The sequence below is a fragment of the Prionailurus bengalensis genome, chromosome F2 (genome assembly GCF_016509475.1).
Source record: "Prionailurus bengalensis isolate Pbe53 chromosome F2, Fcat_Pben_1.1_paternal_pri, whole genome shotgun sequence".
NCBI classification, from domain to species: domain Eukaryota; kingdom Metazoa; phylum Chordata; class Mammalia; order Carnivora; family Felidae; genus Prionailurus; species Prionailurus bengalensis.
Window position 1 is genome coordinate 8,290,549 of NC_057353.1, and position 17,661 is coordinate 8,308,209.

Below are 17,661 nucleotides of genomic sequence, written 5' to 3' on the forward strand. Positions count from 1 at the left end.
GAAAAAACCCTGATAGGGATATCAACAAAACTAAGAATTGGATTGTTGAAAAGATCAACAAAATTTAAAAACCTTTAGCTAGATTAATTTCAAAAAAAGAAAAAAATATTTAAATAACTAAAATCAGAATTGAAACCTGGGACATCACAACTAATGCCACAAAACCAAAAAGGACTGGGTCACCTGCGTGGCTCAGTTGGTTGAGCATTGATTTTGGCTCAGGTCATGACCTCACAGTTTGTGAGTTTGAACCCCATGTTGGGCTCTTGGCTGACAGCCCAGAGCCTGGAGCCTGTGTTGGATTCTGTGTCTCCCCCTGTCTCTGCCCCTCCCCCACTCCGTCTCATAAACAAACAAACAAACAAACAAACAAATAAATATTTTTAAAAACCCCAAAAAGGATTATGAGAGAATACTATGAACACTTACATGCCAACAAACTGGATAACCCATAGGAAATGGATAAATTCTTAGAAATACACAACATACTAAGACTGAATCATGAAGAAATAAAAAATTGAAACAGACTAGTAAGGAGACTAAATCTGTAATCAAAACCTACCAACAAAGAAAAGCCCAGGATCAGATGGCTTCACTGGGGAATGCTACCAAACATTTAAAGAAGAATTAACACCAATCCCCAAACTCCTCTAACAAACCAAAGAGAAGGGAATACTTTAGACTCATTCTTAAGGACAGCATTACTCCAATACCAAAACCAAAGACACTACAGGAAAACTACAGACTATATATACAAATATTAAATCATTATCTTACACACCTGAAACTATTGTTATATGTCAATTATACCTTAATAAAAAAAACCTACAGACCAATATCCCTGATGAATACTGATGCAAAAATCCTCAACAAAATAGTACCAAACGAAACTCATCAGCATATTAAAAGGATTACACACCATGACCAAGAGGGATTTTTTCCTGGAATGCAAGGATGCCTTGACCCTCATGTATAGGGTCAAATGATTTTCAATCAGGGTGCCAAGAACGCACAGCAAGGGAAAGGACAGTCTCTTTAACAGATGGTGCTGGAAAAACTGGATATCTACATGCAAAACTGTGAAGCCATATTCAAAAATTAACTCAAAATTAAAGACTTCAACTAGGGGCATCTGGATGACTCAGTAGTTAAGCATCCCACTCGATTTTGGCTCAGGTCACGATCTCTCAGTGGTGGGGCTGAGCCCCACATTGGACTCTGCACTAAGCATGGAGCCTGCTTAAGATATTCTCTCTCCCTCTCCCTCTGCCCTGGCCCTGCACATATGCACACTCTGTCTCACACAGAAAAATATTTAAACTAATACCTACACTACAAAATTCCCGGAAGAAAACAAAGTTTTCATGACAAGGGATTTGGCAATGATTTCTTGGATACGACACCCAAAAGCATAGGCAACAAAAGCAAAGTAGACAAATGGGACTGTATCAAACTTAAAAAAAGCCTGCACATCAAAGGAAACAATCAACAGTGAATAGGCAACCTACAGAATGGGAGAAAATATTTGCAAATCGCATAACTAATAATGAGTTAAATATTCAGAATATAGAAAGAACTCCTACAACCCAATAAGAACATAAATAACCTGACTAATAAATGGACAAATAACTTGCATAAATACTTCTCAAACGATACAGAAATGGCTAACAAGTGTAAGAAAAGATGCTCAACTTCACTAATCATTAGAGAAATGCAAATCAAAACACAGTGTGGTACCACCTCACACCCATTAGGATAGCTACTATAACAAAAACCAAATTAAAAACCCAAAACAGAAAATGTGTTGTCGAGGATGTGGAGACATTGGAACCCTTGGTGAGAACATGAAATGGTGCAGCTGCTATGGAAAATGTAATGGAGGTTCCTCAAAAAATGAAAAATACAAAGTTATGCCATATGATCCAGCAATCCCACTTCTGAGTATTTACCTAAAAGAATCGAGAGCCAGATCTGGAAGAGGTATTAATACTCCTGTGTTCAGTGCAGCATTATTCACAATAGTCAAAAGGTGGAGGCCACTCAAATGTTCATTGAGGGATAAATGAATAAAATGTGGTATGTACATGCAATGAAATATTCAGCCTTTAAAAGGAAAGAGATCTTGTCATACAGCACAAAGATGAAGTTTAAGGACATTATGCTAAATGGAATAAGCCAGTCACAAAGAGAAATACTGTAGGATTTCACTTCTATGAAGTATCTAAAGTAGTCAAACTCATAGAAACAAAGATCAGAATGGTAGTTGGCAAGGGTTAGGGGTGGGGAGAATGGGGGTTGTTTTTATAGTTTGTTTCGCATGACGGAAAACTTCTGGAGATCTGTTGCACAGCAAAGTGAACATACTTAACACATACTAAACTGAAAAAACAAGGTAAATAATTACAAAGTAATAATTAAGAGTCCTTTAGACACTGAAAAATGTGTATACATAATAATATGTTTGGGATTAACTTCAAAATAATTTGAAGGTCGGTTGGGGGAGAGAATGAAGTTATACATGAAAACTGTTGACAGGTTTTTTTTTAAATTTTTTTTTTCAACGTTTATTTATTTTTGGGACAGAGAGAGGCAGAGCATGAACGGGGGAGGGGCAGAGAGAGAGGGAGACACAGAATCGGAAATAGGCTCCAGGCTCTGAGCCATCAGCCCAGAGCCCGGCGCAGGGCTCGAACTCACGGACCGCGAGATCGTGACCTGGCTGAAGTCGGACGCTTAACCGACTGCGCCACCCAGGTGCCCCTGTTGACAGTTCTTAAAGCTGAATGGATTCATTATACCATTCCCTCTACATCTATGTTTGAAATTTACCAGAATGGAGGAGTTAAAAAAAAAACAACAAACACCTCAAGATTATCAAAATGAAAAATTAAATCAATAAAAGTGCTAGATGAGAAAGTCAAAGAAATAATCCCACACTGTAAAATTAAAAAAGACTAAAAGAGCCTGTGAAAGAAAGCTAACAGACATACAGGACCTCCAGGTCACCCAATCAATAGGAGCCCCAGAAAGAGAAACTCAACAAATGGAGGGCAGAGATAAAATACTGATACATTTTTTTTGTCCACCAGATGCACGTTATTGCACTTCCACTACTAGTAGGAATATAAATGGGTGCCATCATTCAAGGGCACCAATTTGGTAACAACTTAAAATTAAAAATTCTGGAATCTTAGGACAGAAATATCTATTTCTCTTTTATCTCTTCTCTTGTATACATACCTACAAGCTTGTTTTGATGACTGACGTATATTGCAGCAAAGAAGTCTTTGGAATACATTCAATATCCCGAGAACTGGCTGAAAACCATCTGAATTAAGATTCCGATAGTTCACATAATTATGTGAAAATGTAGACTAAGAGTGGAATCAAAGTGACTTAGACAAAGTCATACCTGAATATAGTAAATGTTCTTAAATAAATAATTCTTCAAATGAATAATTATTAAATTCTGGTTATTTAACTAAATTCAGGTGCATCCATATAATGCAACATTCATTAAAAGAAATGAAGTTATGTGCTGATATAGGAACTTCTCCCAGATATATGATAAAAATAATTTACATTTAGTATTCTCATTTGTATTTTTTAAAGATATAGACTTTATATAAAGAGATTATGATTACATACACTTTTATGTACATTAAAAGTTTCGAATAATACAATATTAACAATACCTCTTAGGGTAGGTTCTATGTAAAGAAAAAAAGGCAGTTTACAGAACAAAATGTATGGAAGGATTCACTTCTCTTGTTCTAAAAGTTGAACTTGCTATATAAGTGAACTATACTATTCCTGGAATGAAGTAAATTATTAATTTGGCTCCTATTTTTTTTTTTTTAACGTTTTTATTTATTTTTGGGACAGAGAGAGACAGAGCATGAACGGGGGAGAGGCAGAGAGAGAGGGAGACACAGAATCGGAAACAGGCTCCAGGCTCCGAGCCATCAGCCCAGAGCCTGACGCGGGGCTCGAACTCCCGGACCGCGAGATCGTGACCTGGCTGAAGTCAGACGCTTAACCGACTGCGCCACCCAGGCGCCCCTGGCTCCTCTTATTTTCTCAAAAATAAAGCTTTGGCCTGGCCAGGTTCTTTGTATAGTTAGATCTACACATTCACTTTTTTGAAGGAGGATGGTTAGAAAGGCCACGCCTCTGGGGATTCACGTGTACTTCTCTGATGAAGCATAATTTGACCGAATACCATTGACCAGCAGCGTACCCCGCCCTCTGGGAATCGAGGTCCAGGCGCGAGAAATCTATGCCCTTAGCGAGCCAGTCTTGGTTTGGTTGGAAAATATCCCCTGGAGAGAGAAAGGAACACCCATATACGGTCTTGAGATAGTTACTTAGTGTTTTGCAGGAGTCCCAAAGCACTATCTTATCAAGCCCACTTATCCAAATAATGACGTTTGCAGATCTGACTGCTCATGGCCAAGAATTTCTACGTCTACATTCTCTTGCCTGTTCACTTTATATCCAGAGCTTGTACACCTGCACTTAGGAATGTCAGGCGAGGACATGTGATCCAGCAAACGTACAGCCAGGGTGGTTTCTCTTGCCTTATGTTTACAGCTCACAGTTGTGAGTACTCTGTAAATCCAAAGGAAATGAGGTTTAGGACAAGAGAGGCCTCCCAACTTCGTGTTTCTTCACATCCCTAATCCATACAAGTTGGCCTCTAAGGCTCACTGGCACCACGACCACTATTTAACCTATCTTTAGGTCAGTACTAAATATCCCAAGGTCCTGCACAGGTTTTGTTTCCAAGTACTACGATGTTTTTAAATGTTTGAGGAATGCAAGACAACAGCAGTTCCCCAAATTTTAAGTGCTGTGTTTTGGCTGTATCACAGGCTCTCTAAATAGCTGTAACTTAAAGACAGCTCCAACTGAGTGGGAAACTTCACAAACGCTCACGTATTAGTTACTCTGGCACATCACCTAAAATTCACAACTGTCGTGAAGGCCATAAAGCTGTTTTCAACATCTTCCGATGTACTGAGGCACACTTTTCACAATCAACCTGTTCTTTAGTCCTAAACGACTTCAACGTTTTCACAGAAGATCGCTTTTCAAACAACTCTCAGGATATTGAGTATATTCCAGAGACTTCTATGCTGCAATACTTTGATCATCAAAACAAACTTGTAGGTATTTGTGTGAAGGCCACACATTACCAGATACTGAATATTAAAATGATCTTAACGGGGCGCCTGGGTGGCTTGGTCGGTTAAGTGTCCGACTTCGGCTCAGGTCATGATCTCACGGTCTGTTGAGTTCGAGCCCTGCGTCGGGCTCTGTGCTGACAGCTCAGAGCCTGGAGCCTGTTTCCGATTCTGTGTCTCCCTCTCTCTCTGCCCCTCCCCTGTTCATGCTCTGTCTCTGTCTCAAAAATAAATAAACGTTAAAAAAAAAAATTTTTTTTAAATTAAAAAAAAAAAAAGATCTTAACTGATAAGTAAACAGCTCTTAGCAGGGGTCCCCAATGTAGAGAAATCTTAAAGTTGGGTTAGAGGGCAGGTCAGGAGCTCACTACTTGGCTTCTGATCAAGAATTCCTTCACTTCTAAACCAAGAACACCAGCCTCTCTGTAAAGAATGGATCACTCACTGCTTGCTTACCCCAGGAACCTTAACTAGACTCCCTGCTTAATTCTTCAAGTACTGTGTTTATGGCCAATGTTTATTAAAGTTACAGTTAAATTTTTTAGTTTCCCAAACTAATTAAACTACTGGAATTTGTGAGTTCATCAGCTTGGCATAATTCGTTCCTGTCAGTTCCACTCAAATCCCTTCAGTCCAAAATGCTGAGGTCTAAGAGAAGGGTTTTGAGCAGGGAGAGATTTCCATTTTAGGCATGTCCAGTTTGAGCTTGGGAGGTGCACAGGTTATCTAGCACACTACTGGATGTATACAGCAATCTGAGCTCAAGTTCAATTTGAACGCACATAGTTAACTGAAGACAGTGGACAAGATAGTGCAGCAAAGTGAAGGTCTAAGCCCAAACCTAGAGGAAAGGCATTAATTTCATCACTGTTATCCTAGTAAGCATAGCAAATACAATCATGATGACTTTCAGGGCATTTTGTAATTTGCAAAAATGTTTGTCAAAATATTTTTGGCAATTTTCTCTAGTAGAAAACTAGACCTATTGAAGATATCCATCTGATTATAAATTTCAAAAACCAAAAAATCTCGATACTGGAACATCAGCATTCTCCCGAGACACATTCAAGAAAATAAAGCACTAACAGATCCTGATAGCTACACGTTATCCATTACTGTGCCAATATGGGTTTGGCTAAATAAATTTGGCCTGCAGGACATGCTTTTCACTCCTAAAATTAACTAGTATTTATATATAAACTACGTGTCAGCACAGCCCCATGTTAAATGGTCTACGTTATCAAATGAAAACTCCAAGGACTGTATATAAAATACTTTTATAGATATAACCTAAATGCTAACAAATACCAGGTTTACTTTTTTCAACCCGTTCTTCTAAAATATAAAACACCTGCCTGCAAAACCGCAAATGTTCCCCAAACATCTGTTTACTCTTTAGCCTGGTCTTCAGGAGGAATAACATTAACTGGCAGAACTTACTGTTTCCCATGTTACCTACCCACCAGAATACATTAGGTTCTCAAGTCATAGCTGCATCCCAGAAACTTTAGATTTGCAGCACCCTGTGATCCATCAATTTAGAATTTGGGGGTAGGATCCAGACACATCCTTTGAAAAAGCTCCAATATGCAGCCGTAGGTTCGTCAATCCTGAAGACTTCACGCGTTGCGTGAATACAACTCAGTTCTCAAGTGATGTCAAGTGCGAACGGCTTCAGTGGCCTCCAAGAGACCTAATGAGAACAAGCGAGACCACCCCAGGACATTCACCTAATTTTGACCAGTCTACCTGCAAGATGGACTAAACTTCGTGGCACAAACGCGTATTCCTAAAATCTGATGGCATTACGAATGAAAGTCAACGAGATTTAACTGATAACCAATTTATTAAAAGGCCGATTTAAGCATCTGCAATGGTGACTTCCACCTCAACTCCTGGCTCAATACTGATGGAAGTAATCTGCTTAACAATCTCAGATGGACTGTGCAAATCAATGAGCCGCTTGTGGATCCTCATCTGAAAACGATCCCAAGTCTTAGAACCTTCACCACAAGGAGTTTTTCTTGTAGTGATTCTCAGAGTCTGCAACAAAAGACAAAGGAAACCAAGCATTTATGGCTTCACGCTGCTCTCTAGAACATCCGAAGACCATCACGCCCATTCCCTGGGATTACTCCCCGGAGCATCACTCCTGTCCTGGCACCAACTTGCAAGGGCAAGTCCGTGTCCACTCAGCCCGCACGGTGCCCTTCCGAGCGCCGCACCCACCCAGGAACAGAAGAGCAAAACTTCCACAGCTACCTGTAAACACCCGGTACTCAACGGGAACAAACTCTAACCGCTTTTCTTTCGGGTTGTGTGGTTTTCCCACCCCTCTGACTCATTTCACCTTGGTGGGCATCCGAACCGGTCCTTTCACTTTGAGATTCTTTTCCTTGGCGCCTCTGATCAAGTCGGCACACACTACAGGGAAATAAAAGCATCTTTCAGTTCGTCCCCAACAGCCAAAGCAGCCCTAAGAAATCTGAACTGATGCTGGCTCAGAATAGCGTATAAAACGATCATCATAACTCAACACACTCATTGTCTCCTCATCGCCAACAAGGATTTACGAGGCACCAACAGTTAAGGGGGGGATGCTTCTCGTTTTCCCTTTCTACGTTAAACAACTTGTCACTTGACTTTTCCGACTCCATCCTGTACAGCAACAAGTCAAATTCATCGTTTTTTATTTATTTACTTATTTATTTTTTTGCCCAAAGCCACCGTACTGACCCTTCTCCAAAGATTTTACGTTGCGGCTGGTGAGAGTGATTCTAATTCGGTGAATCGCCACCTCCGGTTCCACGGGGGTCTTCCCGGTATCTTTAAAAGCCTGGCATTACACAGATGAACACAGATCTTTTAAAAGCCTAGAAACATGCTTCATCGCGTCTCCCCAGGTTCCTCCACCACTTCAGGAGCCCCTTTTTTCGGGTAAGCGAGGCTCGCGCCTTCGCCGCTTCCGCCCAGCCCGGCAAGCGTCCCAGGAAGGGACCAAGTCCCGCCACGTTCCGAACCGCGCGGCGCCGCCCCCCGTCTCACCATGGCTGCGGCGCGGCTTCCTGACCGACTTGTTCCTCGGCGAGAGCGAACAGCGGTGAGTCAGGAGCAGGCGCGGGGGCCTCCAATGCACCGCTCCGGCTGCGACCGCGTCTTCCTCAAAGAGAAAGGCGTGCGGCCTGCGCGGCACTTATATAGCTGCGCTCACGTCTGCATCCGGGTCCCGCACGCGTCTCCGCACTGCCCCGGAAGAGGAACGGCCCTCAGGGCTACGGAGGCGGCTGCGCGAGCCGGGGCTGGAGCGCCCGACGAGCTGGCGGGAAAGGTGCGGCTGCGGGCGCCCCCTATCGGCCGGGAGGAGTCAGAGCCCCGCGAGGTGGCGTCCACGCCAGCGCAGTCACCACCGCGGTCCTTTAACCGCCTGGGAGAGATGACCGGGAGATTGCGATCTAAAACCTGAGAAACTCCTCTGCCGGTCGCCCCTGCCCCTGGTCTCTGCAAAATCAAAACGACTCCTGTGGTTTTTACAGCGCAAATGTTTCTTCCCATACAAACCGAATCACTCGTTCTCTGAGCAGGTGGGTAACATCTCTGAGTTTAACTCACCTGGATATTGGGAAAAATGACTGACAAGCTGGGCGTGTTGTTTTTAAAGGGAGTAGGCAGTTGTTTTCATAGCCTCAAATACCTTTTCGTGATACTTTGCCTTCTGGCTTCGCAGACCGGTAGAAGCATGTAATCCGTTTCCAGAAAGCACCTGAACTTGGGTTCTTTCCCTCCGGGAACGTGATGCCTGGCTGCTGGGATTATCCTGGAGCGTGTTGTGCCTCCAGAGGCCCATCCTGGCGACCCAGGCTCTCTCCCTAACTCTAAACATGTATCCCCTCTCTGTTCGGATAAGGTAACATCGGAAAAGACCCTTCGAGAGATCGCCTGAGTGTATGGGACAAAGTACAGTGGAAAAACTTAAGAGCGGTCAACTGAGGGTGCATGAGACTTCTTTGCTCCGACACACTGAACTGGTGGGCAGAGCTCTGACCCCTCCAGCTAGGGCTCCTTCTTGAGCCCTTCTCTTCTGTTCCTTGAAGGGAAATGATGTTTGACACTTTCATGAAATAACAGCATTAACTTACTTATTTGGTGATAACTGGGCAGAGCTACTAGCTGGCTTTCTTTGACTCACAAAAATACGGATACTAGGTTTTTCTGGCATTTAACAATTAATTTCAGTGTTAAAATTTGTACCTTTCTAGTTCATTTTATTCTACAATGGCATCCATTGGCTGTAAAAAAAAATATCTGTAGAATTTACAGCAGAAAATCTGAAAACCAGAATTCTTAGTTTACTAGCTGTAATCTAAATGAGACTTCGTAACTTGAGGTTTGACTGTGATGGCGACCAGTAGGAATGCTTAAGTGTATTTGTGATTTTTTTTTAGGAACAAATCTGGTCCATCTATTCTTAGGTTTGTTTCCCCTCAAGCGCTTGAGAAAGCGGTGAACAAATTAACTTCCTTGACCACAGAAGAGAATTTCAGTATAGGAAAAGGCAAAATGTGGCCCAGCATGTATGGGAATAATTCTTGATGTGACCAGAACTAAGGAAACAGCTGGCTGAGGTAATATTAGAAGGCTGTAGTGAAAATTTACAAAAAAAGAAAAAGAAAAACGTAATGAAAACACCGCTACTTTCATTTTTTTTTTTTAAATATAATTTATTGTCAAATTGGCTAACATACAGTGTGCAAAGTGTGCTCTTGGCTTTTGGGGGTAGAGTCCCCTGGTTCATCGCTTACATACAACACCCAGTGCTCATCCCAACAGGTGCCCTTCTCGGTGCCCATCTCCTGTTTTCCCCTCTTCCCCCGCTCCCCCCCCCCATCAATCCTCAGTTTGTTCTCTGTATTTAAGAATCTCTTTTGGTTTGGCTCCCTCCCTCTCTGTTTGTAACTTTTTTTTCCCCATTCCCCTCCCCCATGGTCTTCTGTTAAGTTTCTCAAATTCCACAAACGAGTGAAAACATATGGGATCTGTCTTTCTCCGACTGACTTACTTCACTTAGCATAATACCCCCCAGTTCATCCACGTTGCTGCAAATGGAATGATTTCATTCTTTCTCATTGCCAAGTAGTATTCCGTTGTAACATCACTATTTTCAAATTTATGTTTAGTTCAAACATTTTGTTGTACTTTTCTCTTTAAAGTTAATAGCTCCGGTAGTCCCCACATTAAAAAAAATTTTTTTAATGTGTATTTATTTTTGAGACAGAGAGAGACAGAATGTGAGCAGGGGAGGAGCAGAGAGAGGGAAACACAGAATGTGAAGCAGGCTCCAGGCTCTGAGCTGCCAGCACAGAGCCTGAGGCGGGGTTTGAACTCCCAAACCACAAGATCATGACCTGAGCCGAAGTTGGATGCTTAACCGACTGAGCCACCCAGGCACCCTGAGTAGTCCCCACATTTTAATTAAAAATGTAATGTTCTAACATTAGATGTGAGATATTCATGGGAGAAAAAGTGAAAATTAACAATTTATCCAAAAGAAGAAGAAAATGCAGAATGCCCTCCGTAATGCCATAGATCAATTACTAGATACGCTTATCCTTTGATGGCTTAATCAAAGGATATGCATATTATACAATCAGAAATACTTTGGTGTTATGTAAGTTGCCCTTTAAGGCTATGCTCAAATAGATACTTCTTCCAGCAGTGTGGTGATTATATTCTCAGCATCTCTATTCGTAGGCTTCCTTTGCTGGTTTTTGTAGGTCTTTTTTTTTTTTTAACGTTTTATTTATTTTTGAGACAGGGAGAGACCGAGCATGAACAGGGAGGGTCAGAGAGAGGGAGACACAGAATTTGAAACGGGCTCCAGGCTCTGAGCTGTCAGCACAGAGCCCGACGCGGGGCTCGAACTCACGGACCGCGAGATCATGACCTGAGCCGAAGTCGGCCGCTTCACCAACTGAGCCACCCAGGGGCCCCTTGTAGGTCTTTTCAAATGATCTTGTGAAGACTTCCTTTCTGTGGACAGCCATCTACTGGTCTTTTGCTGTAACGACAGCGTCATCGTAACTTCTCACCAAAGGAAATTCATAGAAGTGGAAAACGACTTCATTCATGGTACAGATGGGTACATTGGTGAAATAATGAAGCCGTATTTTCAAATGAATGTGTCAAGAGGCTGTTTAGACACTGTGTTCTTTGCAGAGTTTATGATCTAAATAAATTCGTCTTAAAACTTCTGTCTGAAATTTAAGAATAAAAACCAGAAAGGGTTGAAAGCTTTCTCTTGTGGTGACCCGTGTTGTGTTGGTAGGGGAGTGAAATATGGAGGCAGTTCCTCGTGTGCCAGGATTACATGTGTGTGCTTAGAACAGTGCTGGGTATATGGTGTAGTCACATCAATTTGTTTGATCTTCACATCGACCCCCCCCCCGGAACGTATTTTATACATGAGGAAGCTGAGTTTAGGTGAGCTGCCCAAGGTCACAGGAGAAGCCGGTGTTTGAACCTATGCGGTCGAACTCCAGAGTTTGTACTCTTAGCCACTACGCTATGGTGTCTCTCACTTACAGAGCTCGTATCATCATCGTTAGTAGTTGTACCTATGTGCGAGGTGTAAAAAGCATAGAAAGGCTTTCTGTATTTTACTCTAGCGGAAATCGGAAGTTTTATTGAGCTACTAATGTGTCCACTGTAAGGCAGAATCCTTATTTTCTTTAAAATTTTTTAAAATGTTTATTTTTGAGAGAGAGAGAGAAAGACAGAGTGTGAGCAGGGGAGGGGCAGAGAGGGAAGGAGACAGGCTCCCAGCTGTCAGCACAGAGCCTGACGCGGGGTTCAAATTCATGAACCGTGAGATCGTGACCTGAGCCGAAGTTGGATGCTCAACCAACTAAGCCACACAGGCGCCCCAGAATCCTTTTTATTTAATTCTTTCATTTTTTCCGGTTTGCAGTTCTGTAGATACCCAAGGCCACTTAACTCTCTTTGCTCTTAAAATGGTTTCACAAAAGTGAGCAATGGAACAGAACTAGGGACACAGATCTTTTCATTGAGAGCGATTCATACGGAACACGCATTGGGTTGGTAATTTTCCACCATATTTAACTGCAGAGCTCGCAGAATTCTTTGTAGGGATGGAAACTGAATGTCCGATCCACCAGACCTGAGAGTACTTCTCTCCCTGCTTTGTTTCTCCTGTTTCCAGGCCTGCAGGCCTAAAGATTCTAGCATTTCTTGAAATGCAACCTGAAAAATGGGTCTACTGTCGCCTAGTGCCATTTCCTAGTTTTAGCAGATAACTGCGGAGGACTCCCATGGTCACACTTTTGTGATCCTGATCTCACACTGGGGAGCCAGGTACCTATCAATCATTCCCCCCCCCCCCCCCCGGGGTTGTGCTTTTCATGTTGCATAGAATTGGCACAAGTCTTTAGGAAATATTTCTACCATTCGCCTCCCTTTGTGAGAAGATTGGAACCTATAGCTTTCACCACACACGAATGCTGCCGCGTTGCCTTTGTGTGGTGGACAGCCTCAAATGTGGCCCCCAGTGATCTCCGCCACTATGTTATTCGTGCCCCTGTGGAATCCCCTCCTCTTGAGCGTGGGAACATGTGAGTTGCCTCTGAACACGAGAATTTAGCAAAAGTGCTGGGACATTGCTTCTGTGAATAGATTAAATGGGGTTCTGACACCTGACTATCTAGAAGACTCTCTCCCTTGTTGGATTTGGTGAAGCAAGCCGCCACGTTGCGAACTGCTATAGGGAGGGACCCACGGGGCAAGGAAATGAGGCAGCCTGTGGCCAACAGCCAGCAAGAACTGAGGCGTCCGATCCAACATCCCCGAAGAACTGAAATCCTACCGACAGCCATGTGACTTTGGAAGCAGATCTCTCCTTTCAGACGAGACCTCAGCCCTGGCCGATACCTTGAGTGCAGCCTTAACAAGAGACCCTGAGCGGAGAGCTTCCTAAGCTGAGCCTGGATTCCTGATCCACAGACCCTGTGAGATAATGACCGTGTTGTTTTCCTCTGCTAAATGTGTGGTAACTTGGTACTCGGCAATAGATCACTACCACATTGGATACACACAACATGTTTGAACTGATGAAATGAGCTGCAAAGGGTCATGTAGGAGTCCCCAAAGGGCGACCTGAAGTGATATTTGATCATCACTTCTCGGCCTTTTGGCTAAGATCAAGTGAAGTGATATTTGATCAGAGGGTGTTGAACCGCTTTGCCCATGTCGTTGCGGGGAATGCAGAATCATAGGCTGCTTGCGTAAGAGAAACCTGTTCTTCGGAGTTCCTTCCTGTTGCCTTTGTGAACTGTTGCTGGCCTGTCAACAGCATGGAGACTGCCCTTTCTCGTAATCATGAGGCTCAGAGTGTTCCTCCGGTCAGCTTGTCCCCACGGGTATCTCTCAACTGGCCCTGTGTGGTGAGGAGTAACTTTCGAGTAGCTTCGCTACCTCCCTTAATGTTCTTTAGAGCCAAACTCATAATTGTAATTTGAAAGATCTTAATTCTCTGCTGGTAAACTAGCCATTTGAAACCCACTTCAAGTTTAGACATGGTCTTATTTCTGCTTTCTTTTTTTTTCTTTTTATTGATTAACAAAAAAAAATTTTTTAACATTTATTTGTTTGTGAGAGACAGAGCAAGATAGAGCACGAGCAGGGGAGGGGCAGAGAGAGAGAGGGAGACACAGAATCTGAAGCAGGTTCCAGGCTCTGAGCTGTCGGCACAGACCCTGATGTGGGGCTCAAACCCACAGACTGTGAGATCATGACCTGAGCTGAAGTCGGATGCTTAACTGACTGAGCCACCCAAGCAACCCTCTTTTTTTTTAAAGTGTATTTATTTTGAGAGAGAGAGCATGAGGGAGGGAGAGAGAGAGAGGGAGGTGGAGAATCCCAAGCCTGCTCCGCACTGTCAGCACAGAACCCAGTGTGGGTCTTGAACTCACCAACTATGAGATCATGACCTGAGCTAAAATCAAGAGTCAGGTGCCTAAACAACTGAGCCACGCAGGCGCTCCTTTTTCCACGTTCTTTTATTGCATCGATTCATTGCACAGATCTTTATGGATCGACACCTATGTCTCGGCCGTTACAGGCACTGGGAATACGATGGAAAACGAGACCCTTGTTTTCATTCCTGCCTTACGGAGCATGCCTTTTAGTGGAGGAGACGGATAACTGGCCGTAAAATAAGTGGGAATTTCAGCGGTGATAAATTCTATGAAGGAAACGGCACAGGATATGTGCTTAGAAGTTGTGCGGTCTGCAAGCGCCTCCCGAAGAGGCACATCCCTCCAGACCCCTGGTTGCAATCTACAGAAATTACTTCTGGATCACTTTAAGCAAGTTGAAATGTGGCAGGGCCGCAGAACCGGCTTCGGAGGGTATGCTGCGGACACAGTGCCGCAGTCGTCCCGGGGCTGAGCCCTGATGTTGCAGTGTCCTCTTGTGACCCCAGCTGTGCTGCACCGTGGCCACTGGACAGTGTATCGAAGCCCCTGCCTTGACGACCGCTGGCAACCGGATCTATGTGCCGCTGCAGTCGTCGCTCCTTCCGGATTCTGCCCGGTTCCTTGTTTCTCGATGCCAACATCTGATGGGCAAAGCCTAGCTCGCGGGGCCGCGGCCAAGTTGCCGGGAAAGTGATATCTGGCATTTTCAGCTGTGTAGCCGAAGAGAACAGCAAGTGACTCAGGAGGTGTCACTGGGCAGAGGATGGGATCACAGGAAGGAGCCAGCGAGGGAGTAAGCTGGGGGAAGAGCTTCTTAGTCAAAGGGGACGGCAGAGTCCCCAGGGGAGAAGTAACCTTGTTTTGTTTGTGAAGAAAGAGAAGACGCAGCACCGTGGATGAGAAAAAGGTGAACGGAATTGGAGTCGAGGAGAGGGCAGAGCCGGGTAACGTGCCTTGCGAAGTAGGATTTGGAGCCTGGATCTTATTCTAAGTGCAACAGAAAACTGCTGCCCATATTAACTTCCTATGGCTGCTGTCAAAAATTACCAACATGTGGCTTAAAACAACACAAACTTACTCCCTCACAGCTCGTGGTAGGGATGGTTCCTTCTGGAGGCTCTGAGGGAGAATCTGTACCTTGCCTTCTCTCCGCTTCCAGGCCTCTCTCCTACCAGGACGTGGCATTCCTTGTCCTGTAGACTCATCACACCAGTCTCTGCTCTGTCTTCACATGGCCATCATCCTGTGCCTCTGAGTCAAATGTCCTTCTTTCTAAGGACACAAGTCATTGGACTTGGGGCCCACACCAAATCCAGAATGATCTCATCCCAAGGTCCCTAACTTAATTGCATCGACAAAGACTCTATTTCCAAATAAGTCCACATTCACAGGTACTGGTGTTAGGACTTCGACATATTTGGGGGACATTACTTACGACACCACCCAAGGGTTTTTGTCCGGGGAGGGCTACGATCTGATTTGTGTTTTGAGGAGATGAATTGTAGGGGGATGATGGTGAAAATGAGAAGTTAGGAGGCTGTTGCAGGTAGGATGAGCTTAGTGTTATATACAAGAGTGGTAGCCTTGGCAATGAAGGCGACTGGAGATCGGAAACAGAGTTTGAAAGTCGATTCTATGGCACTTGTCGATGGGTTGACTGTAGGTACTCGGGCAGGAAAAAAATCAAGAATGTCTCTTGGGTTTTAAGCCTGATGAACTAGGCCACTCACCGGGGTGGAGAGGCCTGAGGAAGGGACAGGTTAAGTGAAGATTGAGAGTTCTGTTGTAGACACGTTCAGTCCCAGACGAATATTAGACATTTAAAGCTATGTATACCATGGCTGTTCGAGCCTCAGGCGGAAGGAAATGTCAGTCATACTGATGCTGTCTTTATTGCACGTTGTGATATGTTGGTTGTCGTGGGTTATTTTGCTTTTTAAAAATATTGCACTGCCCTATTGCTGTTCTGTACTACTGAGTTTTTTTGGCACCCCTTAAATATTATACCTGAGGTGATTACCTCTAAGGCCTCGCCCTGGTCCTGGCTCTGATGGGCGCGGGTAGGAGAGGCAGCTGTAGGGCAGCAAAGGGCACACTGAAAGGAGTTGTGAGGACATGCTTAAGTCCGCTGCTGGGGTGGCCACCTCGCGAGGGTCACGCTATCTACACGGGCCTCAGTTTTCTCATTGTAAAAGGAGGGTATTGGACTATGTGATCTTCCAGCTCTGAGAAGCTACTGCATGGAAATAAACAGATCCGAGAATATCTCTTCACCGCCAACATATTGCCAGACACGCAAGATGGCTTCTGCCTCTTTTGTCCCTCCTTCCTGCTCCCCAACACTGGAGGAGCTAGATATAGAATCGACAAGGGAGGAGGCTTGAAATGGCAGATGGGGACTCCTCTCTCCCCATTCAAGTCCTCTGGTCTCAGGTGGCCATTCATCTGATTTGGCCAGGGCAGCCTCAGTACGTGACCAAGGTGTTGTTTTGGCCAGCGCCAACTTTCACTCAAGAATGCTCCGATTTGGATTGTTAATGTTGTGGTCTCTTTACTCAAGCACAAGTCCGACTGGTGATAGCAAGGAAGAGCCTTCGAATTGGTTCAGTTTAGGGTTTTAAACTGCATTGGGACTGAGTTTTAATAACCTGAAGTTAGCAGAGAGTCATTGTCTCTTCCCTAGATTTTAATTAAGGGATGGGAAAAGATGAGTGACAAAATGCAATTGAAACCCGTGATTAGATTAAAAAAAGCCTTTTCCTTGTTTATACCTCACTGGATGGGACACATCAAGAAAAGAATTGATTGCTAAGAAAGACCCTCCATGTTCTGAGATTATTTTTTTAAATTATCTTATGGTTTCTTTTAGTAATTTTCATTTTGGAATGAATTTAGGGTTTTGTCAAATGCCTTTTCAGTAAGTAAGTAAGTAGGTGTTCATACTAATATGGTGAATAGATTTTTTAATATTGAGCCTTTTTTTTTGCATTCCTGGGGAAAAATATCTCTTCACAAAACATACTACAAATGAGATTGTTTTTAAGGTGTGTGTGTGTGTGTGTGTGTGTGTGTGTGTGTGTATTAATGTCCTGGCATCAGAGAAACACATTTGGAAGCTTTCCTTCATTCTGCACAAAGTTTATATAGTAGTGTGGTTATGCGTGTCTTAAAAGATATGGTAGAATGCATGTTTTATTGAGAGGTAACTCTAAACATTAATTTCCTCTATGGTAATTAATTTGCCTTGGCATCTCTGTTCTGGGGTCACTTTTAGCAATTTATAATTTTCTAGAACAGTGATTCTCAAACTTCCCATTCTTAGTAACTCTTTATATGCTTACAAATTATTGAAGACTCCACAAGCTTTTGTTTATGTGGCCCGATGTCTATTGGTGTTTGCTGTACTAGAGACTAAAAATGAGGAAGTCTAAAAACATTTGTTCATTATTTAAAAAAATTATAAACTTACTCGTTAACATTTTTATGAA

General features: G+C 43.5%; 1 protein-coding gene and 1 non-coding gene across 2 annotated transcripts; both read right to left on the bottom strand.

The window, feature by feature from the left end:
• Positions 1–7,013: 7,013 nt before the first annotated feature.
• Positions 7,014–8,371, bottom strand: RPS20 (ribosomal protein S20). Its single transcript, XM_043601103.1, has 4 exons — positions 8,232–8,371; positions 7,923–8,022; positions 7,537–7,610; positions 7,014–7,229 (listed from the first exon to the last, which is right to left on the bottom strand). The coding sequence occupies exons 1-4, from the start codon at positions 8,232–8,234 to the stop codon at positions 7,047–7,049; spliced, it is 360 nt and encodes a 119-aa protein (XP_043457038.1). The 5' UTR covers positions 8,235–8,371; the 3' UTR covers positions 7,014–7,046.
• LOC122496147 lies at positions 7,681–7,747 on the bottom strand. Its single transcript, XR_006300694.1, has one exon. It is a non-coding gene; the product is annotated as a small nucleolar RNA U54 (small nucleolar RNA).
• Positions 8,372–17,661: the final 9,290 nt, after the last annotated feature.